Below are 15,918 nucleotides of genomic sequence, written 5' to 3'. Positions count from 1 at the left end.
AGGCTCCAGATCAACTCACACACACTCCTAATCCACTCTCGCACTCCAGATCCACTCACTCACTCACCCTCCAAATCCACTCTTACTCACACTCCAGATCAACTCACTCAGGCTCCAGATCAACGCACTCACCCTCCAGATAAACTCACTCACACTCCAGATCCGCTCTCACCCTTCTGATCTGCTCACTCACTCACCCTCCAGATCAACTCACTCACCCTCCAGATCCACTCTCACTCACACTCTAGATCAACTCACTCAGGCTCCAGATCAACTTACACACACTCCCAATCCACTCTCACCCTCCTGATCCACTCACTAACTCACCCTCCAGATCAACTCACTCACACTCCAGATCAACCCTCACCCTCCTGATCCACTCACTCACCCTCTCTATCCACTAACTCACATCGGGGCGGTTGGGTAACCCTGTGGTTAAAGCATTCGCTCGCCACACCGAAGTCCCAGGTTTGATTCCCTAAAGCCCATCCCCCTCCCCTCCCCCCCCTTGGATATTGCTGAAATATTGCTAAAAGCAGCGTAAAACCATACTCACTCAATTATTAACCATCATCAACTCACTCACCCTTCCAATCAACTCACTCACTCTTACATCCACACCCTCCCAATGATGCAGTTCTTACCTGTTGGCTGGAAAGAAGATGATAGCTGGAAAAGACTCTACTGTAAATTCCCATGGAAGATCATTGGTGTCACCATTTAGCCTGCAACAAAATGGCACAAAATGAAGACTCAGTAAGGCAATGCTATGGTAGCTTTTCACGAACTCAACCTTGAGTCCAGAGTGTGGATGGTAAGGAGGACATGAGTGTCAAACTGAGGGAAACTGTTCTTTGGTGCCCTGATCAAACCAGCATGTTTATCACTTACCACAGTCTAAAAACAAATGCAGATTGAGATGCAGAGCGTTTGTTTGTCACTATATTGCCAGGTGAGCTCCAGCCAACAATGTGTCCATGTTTGGGCTCTGTGCATTACATACATCTATATCAATGTTGATCCATGTATACATTATACACCATTTCTCTGTACAGAGCTTGAACTGGAGACATTACAGAGTTAGGCAAAATATTTCCTGCTGTGACTGCAGGCTATATTTTTTCCAGTTGTATCCTTTAGAAAGGTGATTGATTTGAACAGTATTACAGTAATGTCATGGCATGTCAGTTTCATAAGGGAGGAAAACCCCAAAGAGATGCAGGTCTGAAACCTTACCACTTTGTCTTAACCGATGAAGATGCTATTGGGCTGATACACTGAGAAACACAATCAGAGTGAATCTGCTTCTTGGCAGTCCTAGAGGGGTGAGGTGAAATTGGATTTAACATTGTGATCATTGCATATATAAATAGCGAAGTGTAGAAAGTGTGTGTGGTGTATTGGTCACTCCAAAAGGACGGAAGTGTGGTGCCTCAGACATGTTAGACTGTGTCACCCCTGCCCCTTCATAGCATACACGACTATCTGGAGCCCTGAGGTCTGCACAGTCAACTGTGGTGCATCAGACATGTTAGACTGTGTCACCCCTGCCCCCTCACAGCATACACGACTATCTGGAGCCCTGAGGTCTGCACAGTCAACTGTGGTGTATCAGACATGTTAGACTGTGTCACCCCTGCCCCCTCACAGCACACTCGACTATCTGGAGCCCTGAGGTCTGCAGTCAACTCTGGTGCTTCAGACATGTTAGACTGTGTCACCCGTGCCCCCTCATAACATACATGACTATCAGGAGCACTGAGGTCTGTACAGTCAACTGTGGTGCTTCAGACATGTTAGACTGTGTCACCCCTGCCCCTCATAACATACACGACTATCTGGAGCCCTGAGGTCTGCACAGTCAACTGTGGTGCATCAGACATGTTAGACTGTGTCACCCCTGCCCCCTCACAGCATACACGACTATCTGGAGCCCTGAGGTCTGCACAGTCAACTGTGGTGCATCAGACATGTTAGACTGTGTCACCCCTGCCCCCTCACAGCATACACGACTATCTGGAGCCCTGAGGTCTGCACAGTCAACTGTGGTGCCTCAGACATGTTAGACTGGGTCACCCGTGCCCCCTCACAGCATACACGACTATCTGGAGCACTGAGGTCTGCACAGTCAACTGTGGTGCATCAGACATGTTAGACTGGGTCACTCGTGCCCCCTCACAGCATACATGACTATCTTGAGCACTGAGGTCTGCACAGTCAACTGTGGTGCATCAGACATGTTAGACTGTGTCACCCCTGCCCCCTCACAGCATAATGGACTATCTGGAGCCCTGAGGTCTGCAGTCAACTATGGTGCATCAGACATGTTAGACAGGGTCACTCGTGCCCCCTCACAGCATACATGACTATCTTGAGCACTGAGGTCTGCACAGTCAACTGTGGTGCCTCAGACATGTTAGACTGTGTCACCCGTGCCCCCTCACAGCATAATGGACTATCTGGAGCCCTGAGGTCTGCAGTCAACTATGGTGCATCAGACATGTTAGACTGGGTCAATTGTGCCCCTTCATAACATACATGACTATCAGGAGCACTAAGGTCTGCACAGTCAACTGTGGTGCCTCAGAAATGTTAGACTTGGTCAATTGTGCCCCTTCATAACATACATGACTATCAGGAGCACTGAGGTCTGCACAGTCAACTGTGGTGCATCAGACATGTTAGACTGTGTCACCCCTGCCCCCTCACAGCATAATGGACTATCTGGAGCCCTGAGGTCTGCAGTCAACTATGGTGCATCAGACATGTTAGACTGGGTCACCTGTGCCCCCTCACAGCATAAATGACTATCTGGAGCCCTTAGGTCTGCACAGTCAACTGTGGTGCATCAGACATGTTAGACTGGGTCAATTGTGCCCCTTCATAACATACATGACTATCAGGAGCACTGAGGTCTGCACAGTCAACTGTGGTGCCTCAGACATGTTAGACTTGGTCAATTGTGCCCCTTCATAACATACATGACTATCAGGAGCACTGAGGTCTGCACAGTCAACTGTGGTGCCTCAGACATGTTAGACTGTGTCACCCGTGCCCCCTCACAGCATAATGGACTATCTGGAGCCCTGAGGTCTGCAGTCAACTATGGTGCATCAGACATGTTAGACTGGGTCACCTGTGCCCCTTCATAACATACATGACTATCAGGAGCACTGAGGTCTGCACAGTCAACTGTGGTGCCTCAGACATGTTAGACTTGGTCAATTGTGCCCCTTCATAACATACATGACTATCAGGAGCACTGAGGTCTGCACAGTCAACTGTGGTGCATCAGACATGTTAGACTTGGTCAATTGTGCCCCTTCATAACATACATGACTATCAGGAGCACTGAGGTCTGCACAGTCAACTGTGGTGCATCAGACATGTTAGACTGTGTCACCCCTGCCCCCTCACAGCATAATGGACTATCTGGAGCCCTGAGGTCTGCAGTCAACTATGGTGCATCAGACATGTAAGACTGGGTCACCCGTGCCCCCTCATAACATACATGACTATCTGGAGCACTGAGGTCTGCAGTCAACTGTGGTGCTCCAGCTATGGTAGACTTGGTCAATTGTGCCTCCTCACAACATACATGACTATCTTGAGCCCTGAGGGCTGCACAGTCAACTGTGGTGCTTCAGACATGTTAGACTGGGTCACCCCTGCCCCCTCATTACATATACTGGCTATCTGGAAGCACAAATACAGATGCAGACATCCCCTGTTCCCCTCTCTCTTGTCACATGATATAACACTGTTGTCTCTAATCTCTCCAGAGACCCAGCCCAGCATGATACATCCTGACAGTATCACCACATGACCACATGGCCACTTGACTCTTATCTGACTTGGAAATAATCTCCCAAATTATGTGTACTGATGGGCCTGTCAAGTCATTACGTGTTCTCTGTAGACATGCTAGGTGTTGAGAACCTCTGCAACACAATTATTAAGTCGTACATCTACGTAACTTATACTTTGGCTCAAGCTAAATTCACAATCACTTTCAACATAAGGCTATGAAAAAATAAACTGTTTCATTCTCATTTGGCAAAGAACTTATTCAAACTTGTGAAAATGTCGGCGGTCTGTAAATAATCAAGTCTGGAGCAGATAATCCAGTGATTGACATCATGAGCACAGATCCACACATTTGGGACACGATGACATGCAATCAACCAAGTCACCAAGTCTGACCACCCAATCTATGTAGTAGCCAGGTTGCTAGAGACCTACATTCTTACCCCATAATCCTCATGGGGGAAAGCCAAAAAGGATATCAAAACAAGACCAATGTCTACCTAAATGAGTATACAGGCTGTGATTGGATGACTCTAAACAGAGCATTCTTTGAGCTTCTGTATCGAATGGAAACAAAAAGTGACCTTTCTAAAATTTGTTGAGAAGTAAAATTGCTCCCGCAAAACTTAACAATAACTTTAAAATGATTTTGTGCATAGAAATGTCTCCATTTATATTCGCATGTGTAGACAACCAGATATGGCTGAGATTTATACATTGTTTGGCTGCTGTCTGCAAAGCATAATCCTGGAGTCTGCTGCATGAACCAGTTTAATATCATGTGTTAGTTTGTTGTTTAACATTGCACTCAGCAATATCACAGCTATATGATGGCGGTCTGTAAATAATCGAGTCTGGACGGGACAATCCAGTGATTAATATCATGAGCATCGATCCACGTAATTGGGATATGATGACATGCATCAACCAAGTCACAGAGAGCCTGACCACCCGTTCCCGTTAGTCACCTCTTACGACAAGCATGGGTTGCTGAAGACCTATTCTACCCTGGATCTTCACGGGTCCAGTTTAATATTACAATGATATGAGAGGCCTTACAGTCACGTGCCACAAAGATAAATATGATTTTCACATGATATCAGTCTGGCAGAGGAGTGTGGCCACACTGAATGACACTGATGACAAAATAGCATCAAAATAACTGGTCGTAATATACTTACAAAAACTCTTTTTGACAGGCACATATATACACACATCACAATCTAGTTTTTCACCATACTTTTTTATGTCTTGTATGGTTGGAGTTTTGAATAATATCAATTTTGAAGAAAAGAAACTAATATTTTTTTGTCACTTATTTTTTAAAACAATGTTACAGGAAGGTGTTTTACTTTTTATATGGTTTGAGATACAAGGCAACTGAAAAACTTGAAAACTTGAGAAAAAGAGCATTATCATCAAATAAACTGGGCACCTAAAAAAAATTTTTTCCACAGTTGTCAAGAGGAGAAGCATATGAAGGATGTCTACTTGTCAGTGATCAAAAGTATAAACAAATATTATAAAAAATGTGTTAGTAATCTTCAAGTTTGAAAACCTATAAAACTGGTAAAGCAAAAAGTCAAAGTCATCGATATACCCTGCCCTTTTAAATGGGTGTATATATATTTTGTTTGTTACTTAACGCCATACTCAGCAATATTCCAGCTATATGACGGTGATCTGTAAATCATCAAGTCAGGCCAAACAATCCAGTGATTGACATCATGAGCATTGATCTACACAACTGGGATACGATGACATGTATCAACCAAGTCAGTGAGCCTGACAACCCGATCCCGTTAGTCGCCTTTTACGACAAGCATAGTCACCTTTTCGGGCAAGCATATGCTGAAGACCTAGTCTAACCCGGATCTTCACGGGTCCGGTGGCTGAGTGGGTTAGATCACTGACTTTGTGTGCTGGTGATAAGGTGCCTCACTCGGAGAGTGTGGGTTTGAATCCCGAATGGGACTCAGTGAAGTATGCTATCTTCCAGACTAACAGTGTTCCTCTACAGCCTTCCAATGAGCACAAGAATGCTGGAAACCCTGGTCCCCACAGGGTTGTCTTGACATGGAGCAGAGTGCTCTTGATGACTTGAATGTTAATCGATGACTTTCAGCTGCACTGCTTCAGATCAGCAATAGACCTGAACAATGCTGTTAGGGTTCAACGATACATGACAGTTGGAGTAGAGTGGTCAACACCAACTCGTTCCAGCAGACACGCTTAACTTAAATTCTTGGCTACATGACACTCCATGTCCACAATTACCAGTGTCCAGTCAATATTTAAGCCAAAGTTGATATCAGAACTCATCTTCTCTCAAACACAATGATTTGCAATGATTGGAATCAACTCACCTGGCAAATAAAATTTTCTGCACTAGAAGCAGTATTTAGCTCACCTAGCAAATACAATGTCCTGCGCCAAAAAGCAGTATTTAGCTCACCTGGCAAAAACAATGTTCTGCACCAAAAAGCAGTATTTAGCTCACCTGGCAAATACAATGTTCTGCACCAAAAAGTTGTATTTAGCTCACCTGGCAATTACAATGTTTCTAGCAGTTTTCAACTTACCTGACAAATACAAAGCTCTGCACTCACTGGAATTAATTAACTCACCTGGCAATAACAATGCCCTGCTCTAAATAGCAATATTTAACTGTGAATACAATGCTCTTCACCATCTAGCAGTGATTAAATCTCCTGGCAAACACAATACTCCACACCATCTAGCAGGAATCAGCTCACCTGGCAAACACAATGCTCTAAACCATCTAGCAGGAATCCACTCACCTGGCAAACACGATGCTCTGCGCTGACTGGAAATACTTGGCCAATGAGAGGTAGACATGATTGATGTTGGCACAGAAGCCACACCATGAGGCATACACAAACAGCAGTACATCCTGTGAACAGATGAATTAACATTAAACCTCTGAATGCGCTCATTAATTTGGCAACTGTAGAAAAAGAACAATAAATCAATACACCTTCAATATATTAGCAGAATTGTAAGTCTTGAATCATCCACCAGACTACCACAGGTACAGAAGCTCACCTTCACCTCAATGAACAGGTTTCTTGCTTTCAAATACTTTGAACTGCCTTGATATGTCAAACAACAGCTTCTTATATGCTCTTTGAAAGGCATTTGGAAGTGATTCACATTAGATGAAGGAGTAAGCATATACTCCAAAACGTTGTGTTCCTCATAATAAAGAAGTTGACATCCATATATTCTCTTCCTTATGCTCAGAATGTTGTATGTATATTTGAAAGAATATTGAATACACCACAAATGTCCCCTATCCTGGTCAGAATCGTCCCACAGGTAGGATCTTTCTTCACCAATACCTTGAACCAAACATCTACAAAGAGGAACCGAGCCAGTGTGTGCCAGTCGAAAAGATGTTACATGCTGATTAACAGTAAATACACTTTAAGCATGTTAAGTCCTAGCCTTATTTATGAACTTTTACAATGTCAGATATTGCAAAAAAACTAAAGTAAAACATGTTATGAGTAACACTAGATGATCACACTGTGGTACAATTGTATCCTTCAGTGAATTTATGGCCTTGATAAACTATGAGTTAGGCCTTGCATTATTTATATGGGCTACAGATCTGCCAACGAAAAGTTTTGGAGAAAAAAGTTTGATTGGTTTGACATGGGTTTTTGGGTTTATTTTATGCTGTTTTGAGAACTTAAAGAATCTCAAAGTATTTGACATAGATTGAAAGGTTGAAACGTAACAAGGTCATGAGGGCATTCCTGAAACATAAAACGCAGCTATCTATAACACTGGTGTCAAAACTTTTTAAGTGCTGGTGGCACATTGATTGAAGTCCAATGTCTTGAGTGGGCTGACATTTTGAATTGAGGAATTACATACAATAGTCTGTTAATAATTCAATAAGCTTTTTCTGAAGTTATTATTGTTGACATATCTATTTACGTCAAAAGGTTGCGTTTATGGAAGTATAAATATTAAATTTGGTGTGCACACTTTGCGCAAATCTGCTACCCAGATCAGCACAGCATGCACAGCAGCTTGAACCTTCACCATGTTTACACTTCCATAAACGAAAACAAATATTGAAGTCAATTCTTAACAATGGTCTACCTGTAGACAGGCACTGAAAGTGTGTAGCACAGCTTCTTCAAAGCCATGTGGCCAACCCTGAAGAGTGTGTGAGTGAGTGAGTTGGGTTTAACGCCGCTTTTAACAGTATTTCAGTTATATCACGGCGTGTCAGCTTAATGTGGGAGGAAAGCCCGATGTGATGCAGGTCTTAGATGTTTACCACTTCGGTGAAACCCACGAGCACGGGTATGGTGCTGACAAACCTAGAAACATAATCGGGGCCAACCAGGATTTGAACCCGCAATCATAGGTTTCTGGTATGCCCAAGGGACGCAACTCTGCACAGCGAATCGCAGCACGTTAGACAACTGGTCCACTCGTGCCCCCCAACCCTGAAGAAACTGGACCAAGCTTGCAATATTCAGTTACACATCACCCTTATGGCACCACACAGTACAAGTAGCCACACACAGTCATGCACCCATGTTACTATAGAAGTGCAATAATCTTGAACGCAACAATAAATTCCATTTCACCTCACCTCACCACACACAACAAAAACCAGAACACGTTTTTGGCACATGAACATGTCAAGTTGAAACTAATACCCTTTTTTTATTGGTTTAATGACACAAAACAATGAAACGCAGCATTTGCAATGGCCATATAGCCTAAAATAGTTTCATTGCAATGACAAGAAGAAGCAATAATAAGGTTTTTGTTTTCATCAAGTTTTATGCTGGTAGTAAAAATGAAACATTCCCACATAGAATCTGAAGCATGAGTTACTTGACTGCTGATAACAGTCATGCAACAATAATCAGCATCCAAAGTGGTATCATGATAAAAACAATTGGGAGATATATCATCAACAAAATCATTGTATCACCAAATTAATTTCATCACTTGCTGATATTCAGTAGAAATTATATGTATTAGGGTTAATTAAAACTGTCAATATTTTTATCACCTTGATATTGATACGGACTTGCTCCATAGAGAAAATACCATGATATAAAATATCATAGAAAAATATTTGGAGACATCCCCTCAGTAAAATCATATCTCTTGCTGGTGGATGCATGCGAGGAATATTCAAAAGAGAAGTTTTTGCGACTGTGTACAGTATATCACACAGAGTTGCATGTCATTTTTGCAAGAAACTTGCGATTTACAGCACAGGAAAGTGTTGCAAGCAACACCAGGCTATAAACCTAGTGAGTTATAAACCTTTTTTACCACATCAGAGTAGAAATGAAAGTCTACCCACTGATCCAAGGAAGCTAATGGCGAAACAGACCTGTGGGGCTTTCAAAAACTCTCTTCATGCTAACCTTGTGCATCTGAAACTACAGAGGTAAAACAGTCCTGGAATTTTATTAGAGTGGGATGTTGGACTTATTCTGAAAATTCAGGTGGTCATTAGCTTTTTTGAGTAGCATAATATTAATAATGAAGTACTTTTGCCTGTAAGTTCAGCACAAAAAAGTCAACCTGTAACAGTAAAGTCAGGCAATTGAATATGATGCCTCAAGGTGAGTGAGTGAGTGAGTGAGTGAGTGAGTGAGTGAGTGAGTGAGTGAGTGAGTGAGTGAGTGAGTGAGTGAGTGAGTGAGTGAGTGTATGGTTTTACGCTGCTTTTAGCAATATTCCAGCAATATCACTGCAGGGGACACCGGAAAACGAGTTTCACTCATTGTACCCATTAGGGGTCTTCAGCTTGACAGGCCAACGCTTTAACCACTAGGCTACCCCACTGCCCCTGATGCAATAGTCCTTGGCAACCTACTACGTTTATACAATGACATCTTGACCAGCCAGACATTTTGTTTCTATTAAATTCATACTTGAAAAGTTTTTCAACACAATGAGAATTGTGATGAACAGTCGACAAGGTGACCTCAAGACTAACTCACTATCATCATCACTACAATTAATGATAACTGACAATCTGACGAAGTGGTCGGTAAATAAATCCTTAATAAACTGACTAAAGATCTGTGACTTGTCCAATCATCTGGAAGACCAATTCATTGATACAATTGTCTGGGCCGGTTCGCCCCGATAATGTTTCTAGGTTTGTCAGCACTAAACCCGTGCTCGTGGGTTTCACCGAAGTGGTAAATGTCTGAGACCTGCATCACTTCGGGCTTTCCTCCCACATTAAGCTGACATGCCACGATATAACTGAAATACTGTTAAAAGCGGCATTAAACCCAACTCACACACACACACACACACAATTGTCTGGGAAGGATTTCAGATTGATGCTATCATTGCTGCTTCTCCTCATCAACATTCGGTTCCTCAATTAGAAACTCCACATCATCAGAGTAGATAACTCTACAAGTAGTCTATTCCCAAGGTTAAGTTTCCAGAACATCCCGATAAGATTCCACTCATCATCATCATTGTCGATGAAAGTCTCATGCTTATATCGATAATCCTTGAGTGAGTGATTGAGTGAGTGAGTTAGGTTAAACGCAGCTTTTCACAGTATTAGTTATATCGCGGCGTGTCAGCTTAATGTTGGAGGAAAGCCCGAAATGATGCAAGTCTCAGACGTTTACTACTTCGGTGAAACCAACGAGCATGGGTATGGTGCTGACAAACCTAGAAACATAATCGGGGCGAAACCGGGATTCGAACCCACAATCATAGGTTTCTGGCGTGCCCAAGGGACGCAACTCTGCACAGCGAATCGCAGCGCCTTAGACGACTGGGCCACCCGTGCCCCCTGATAATCCTTGACAGAAGATAACGAGATATAGATGAGTTTAACACAACAGTCGTGAGTCTATGTTGAAGTATGGAAGTTACGATCATCTAAGCATTAAGATCACTTGGTAGAACAGGTTCCAGAATAGGTCCCTATTCTTGTTTACCTATACACATGATACACAGATTAATGTGGAAAGGCTGGATTATCGCAGATTGTGAAGTAAAACAATATTCTACCAACTTGGAAAATACTTGATTTTGATTGGTCAGAGGAATCAAATGACTATCAACTTCTGATTGAAAGTCTAACTTGACATCCGCATTACCGGGGAAGCTAATATCTTGTAATTTCTCAATCATAGTTGGAAAGCACTTTCTGATAATAATATGAAGGTTATGAAATACATTGTTGCAAGAAATGTTGCTGTTCTTACAATATTAAGGTATGTTTGGAAATAAATTTTAAACAGAAGAGCTGTATCACACACTTTAATGCCTGTTTGATTTGCGAGCAAAATTATATTGATGTAAAAAGCAATGTTTTAGAATATACTTGCTGCATGTTCGGTTCAAAATTCAATTTACTGCAATCAAATCTGCAGGTACCATGGGGCTGCAAAACAGTATGTTCATCTCCTTATTGACATACTCCCACTGGACACTGATGAATGTGAGATCCCCGTGGGGACCAGGAAATACATCCTCATCAGTCTGCTTGTCGTAGGTGGTAACTTATTTGGATCAGACAGTCAGACCTGGCTGACTGTGGTTGACTTGGTTGGTTGACCCTGATCAAAGGAAAGGTTGATAAAAATATCAACTGGTTTGACTGGCCAAGATTCATTTATTTAAAGGCTGTCATGAAAAAGCTCTGAGCTCCAGGTAAACTGTGTATGTGAATAAAATACACACAATAACTCACCATTACAAAATTAATTTTGAGTTGCTTGTGCATACAAAAACTAGTATAACAACACTGCATAATTACCCAATGTATCATCATCAACTGCACACACACATGATGCACACTACTGCAGTGAATAATGCATCAAAAAGGCACTACATCTCGCTTATTGATAATTAGACATGTATTCGCCATTGTGCTTACGCGACATGGTACATAATTTGGGCAGCAAACAAACAGAAGTCACTTGAGTGAGTGAGAGAGAGAGAGAGAGAGAGAGAGAGAGAGAGAGAGAGAGCGAGCGAGAGAGAGAGAGAGAGAGTGAGTGAGTGCTGTTTTTAACAGTATAGAAGTCACTTGGAACAGCACACAAGGCAGAATTATTTAAAATCAATGTCTAACCAAATTTACAGATAACAATTTATTTATCATAATATTAAAGTGATGTTTCTGTATAGATCATTATTCCGTTATCAAGCGGTATAAGGATATACACCGAAACATAGATTTAATAGTATAATAAAGAGGTTGTTATCCACTAATTGTGTCTATTTTGTCATCCATCAACAATTCAATGTCTAATCTTTTTTGTAAAAATACACAATAGACTGAACCAGGGGAGTATAAATATATTGAATAACAAAAAGAATTATCACTACCCAATGTGAACGATAAAATGTGAGTATCTACTACTCCATGGCTAAAACATATATCTGGAGCCCTGATAGTAGTATAGTGCTGACTGCAGTGTAAAGCAACAAACAAAGCTGAAGTGAAGGATGCAAGTTCTTCACCCCTTCACTCAGTTCTTCTTCTGACTGACAGCTTCTACCACAACACAATCAACACTATTGATTCCGGACACAGACCTGTCACTGCCCCACTGTGATACTGGCAGTTATTCTGTAACACAAGCTACTAGGCCTTAAGCTCCATGTTAAGCTAAACGTTTTATGTAGCAAATTATAACTTTTTAGCGGAAATCTCATAAATGAACAATATTACAATTATACCCTTATGGTGTGGAAGCAGTCCTCAAATAGCTTGAGGAGCCATATTGTAATTAAGAAACTTGAGCAATAATTGAAAATGTCTTCCTATTTAATTTAGTGAGAAAATTGTGCAATAACTTCACTGTAAACTAATCAATACTGAGATTACATTGGTGCTTTTTCTGTCGCTGTTTTTCAGTGGAATTGGCCAAAGGCTCACACCAATATCTGAGACGGGTTTCTTATCCCCTTTTGAGGGGAACCTGTCATCATTGTCAACTTGACACTTCACAGATGCTCTTTGAATGTATTTTCAATTTTTCATGTGTAGGAAGATGCTTTGTATTTCTGCATAATTGCCCCTTGAAAGTGTGACAAGACAGTATGAGAAGCAACAGGGTTTAGATCATTTTACACTGTTTGATTATCACATTCAAGGAGCGATACTTGACTGAAAACATATTCGGCAGCTTTTTAATTTTCTTAATACTCTGTCACATTTTCAAATAACTGCAACATTATGTATTGATTTTCTGAAAATTACGCATTAAAGTCTTGAAGGAATTGAAAAGAGAGATATTTACAGTCAGTGAAATAAAATATGGATGAAACAAAATCAATAATTTCATCACTAGACTGCAAACCTCAACAATTAATAAAGATGATGGTTTTATGTCAAGTCTTTTGCTCAGTACACTCCACCACAACACAACACGACCAGCTCCCATCCATCCAAACCAACACAACAACATGACCAACTCCCATCAATCACAACCAACACAACAACATGACCAACTTACACCCACCCAAACCAACACAACATCACACTACTAACCACACACACACACACACACTACTCACCACACACACACACCATACACACACCATACACACACCACACCACACCACACCACACACACACACACACACCGCCAAACCAACACAACAAAGCGACCAATTACCACCCACCCAAACCAACACAACATCACTTAAAACCAACAAAACATCACTACCCTCACCCCCAAACCAAAACAACAACACTATCCCTCCCCACCTGCCCAAACCAACAAAACATCACTACCCCCTGGCCAAACTAACACAACATCACTAACAACTCCCACCCAACCAAACCAACACAACATCACTACCCCCAACGGCCAAACCAACACAACATCACTACCCCCATGCCTAAAACCAACACCCAACTCCCATCCACCTAAACAAACACAATAACACTAACCCCCCACCCCCCACCCCCACCCCCACCCCCACACACACACACCCAAACCAACACAACATCACTAACACACACACACCCCACACACACACACACTCAAACCAACACATACACAACCAACTCCCACCCCCCCCATACACCCAAACCAACACAACATCACTAACACCCCCCCACACACCCAAACCAACACAACATGACCAACTCCCACCCACACAAACCAACACAACATGACTACCCCCCACACCCAAACCAACACAACATGACTACCCCCCACGCCCAAACCAACACAACATGACCAACTCCCACCCACACAAACCAACACAACATGACTACCCCCCACGCCCAAACCAACACAACATGACCAACTCCCACCCACACAAACCAACACAACATGACTACCCCCCACACCCAAACCAACACAACATGACTACCCCCCACACCCAAACCAACACAACAACACGTCCAACTCCCAACCAAGTAGAAACTACTTTCAGGCTTTGTACATCAATGCAATACCTGTTTGTTCAATAAACTATTGATTAACGTTCCCAATAAGTTTAGATTGGATTTCCCGATGTGTATGTGCAGACAAACAGTCTACAATTCATGAATGGGGCAATTTACTCAAATTTAGTGTAATTACACAGTTTCTACACACTACTTTATTTAATAAACAATTTTTATTCCAAATATATGACATTTATGCTACAGAACACACTCAGCTAAATATCCCTGTTTACAAATACTGAAAGTTTTTTGTTTTTTTCAAAATTGATTAAACAGCTGGGTTTTTTTTATTAAAGAATCGAACTGTCAGATCATCAAACTTATCTTATTTTCATTTTTTTTACAATGATTTTATATAATTTATAACATCAAATGATCGCAAAAGTTATTCTGCTTTTAACAACAAATAATGAGACTCCCATATGCTCGTTTGTTTTCAAAAGTCATTGTGGAGGGAAGTCCATTTTCTGGCGCCAAGACATCTAATCCAGTAAGGGGGTCCCACTCTTTTAATTGTTAACCACAGATCTGAAGCATTAAACTAAAAAAGCATAGCGACACAGAGTCTGAACATTCAACAGATTAAATATATAACACTTGTGCCGCCAACTTTCCGAGCAACATCAAATGTGCTTTCCTTTAGAACTAGCAAAGACTGCTTTCATTTCAAAACTGAACATCCATCTTGCTGCAAGAATGCTGGCAATGAGAGTCGTCACCCTAAATAACCTACCCTACATTCCAAGGATGAACATCATAGCACAGGAATGTTTTATTGTGTTTATATGGACACAATTCTTTTGAAATTTGTCCTTTAGACAGTTTCCATTCATCTTAGTATCAAATTTATGAGCTGTAATCATGCATTTCACCTTCTAAGATCATGAATAATGTTGGCCAATTCATAAAACAATATAAAAAGTGTCAATTAGCTGTTTCTTCAGTCACATGCTTAAACTGTCTTCCAGTCTCCTAAGCTCATATAAGAATATACATGGCAAGGCTTGCTCCAATGATAATTATGCACATAGACAAGCTTGGCCTTGCAGACTCAAATCATCTTCCCAAAGCTAGGGAGTAAACTAACTTTAACAGTTCAGTTTCCACCCTTGCCGAACCAGGCTGGAATTAAGGAGTTAAATTTTGGCTGGACTATGCATAGTCCAATCAAATTCCCGAAACGAAATCAATATCAGGTTCACAAACAACATTGCAACTGCCGTGCCAAATTCATTCAATCGCAAGATTTGTCAGAGCATGTGAACCGTCAAATGGGCATTGACAGATATTTATCAAATCTTTTCATGTTTTTAATCCAGGTACTCAAGAGATCTGATGCACTTTGAGAGGTAAAACCCATTTCATTACAATAAAGATCTTTATTATCGATGCGATCGTCTTGAGTGGGGGCCACCATTTTGTTTGAAGCAAATGCAAGTGATATGAGAGGTGAAATCTGATTGGTCAGAAGGGGGGACATGGAAGGGACTTAACTCCTGATAGAAATTGGTGGCGCTAGAATCAATCCATCTTCGTTCGGCAAGGGGTCGAAACTGGAATTTTAAAATCAGTTGACTCCCTTGCCTTGGGAAGATGGACTCAAATACTCTGCCACAGGCTGTATAATATGACTTCTTCACAAATGAAATGAAAAA

At 41.6% G+C, this 15,918-nt stretch overlaps 1 protein-coding gene across 4 annotated transcripts in view; it reads right to left on the bottom strand.

The window, feature by feature from the left end:
* LOC124151743 (thioredoxin domain-containing protein 11-like) overlaps positions 1-15,918 on the bottom strand; it is a 62,854-nt gene that overhangs the window by 22,989 nt on the left and 23,947 nt on the right. For all 4 annotated transcript variants that reach the window (XR_006863403.2, XM_046524348.2, XM_046524349.2 and 1 more), the window contains 2 exons: positions 6,609-6,721; positions 645-725 (listed from right to left, as the gene is read on the bottom strand). Coding sequence is in view for 3 of the 4 variants with exons in the window: in XM_046524348.2 (XP_046380304.1) it covers positions 645-725; positions 6,609-6,721 (194 nt within the window). In the remaining variant the exon portion in view is untranslated. The remainder of the gene's footprint in view (positions 1-644; positions 726-6,608; positions 6,722-15,918) is intronic.

Source organism: Haliotis rufescens, unplaced genomic scaffold, assembly GCF_023055435.1.
Source record: "Haliotis rufescens isolate VD_foot unplaced genomic scaffold, xgHalRufe1.0.p SCAF_11, whole genome shotgun sequence".
Classification (NCBI taxonomy): domain Eukaryota; kingdom Metazoa; phylum Mollusca; class Gastropoda; order Lepetellida; family Haliotidae; genus Haliotis; species Haliotis rufescens.
This window is presented reverse-complemented; position numbering and strand designations above follow the sequence as displayed.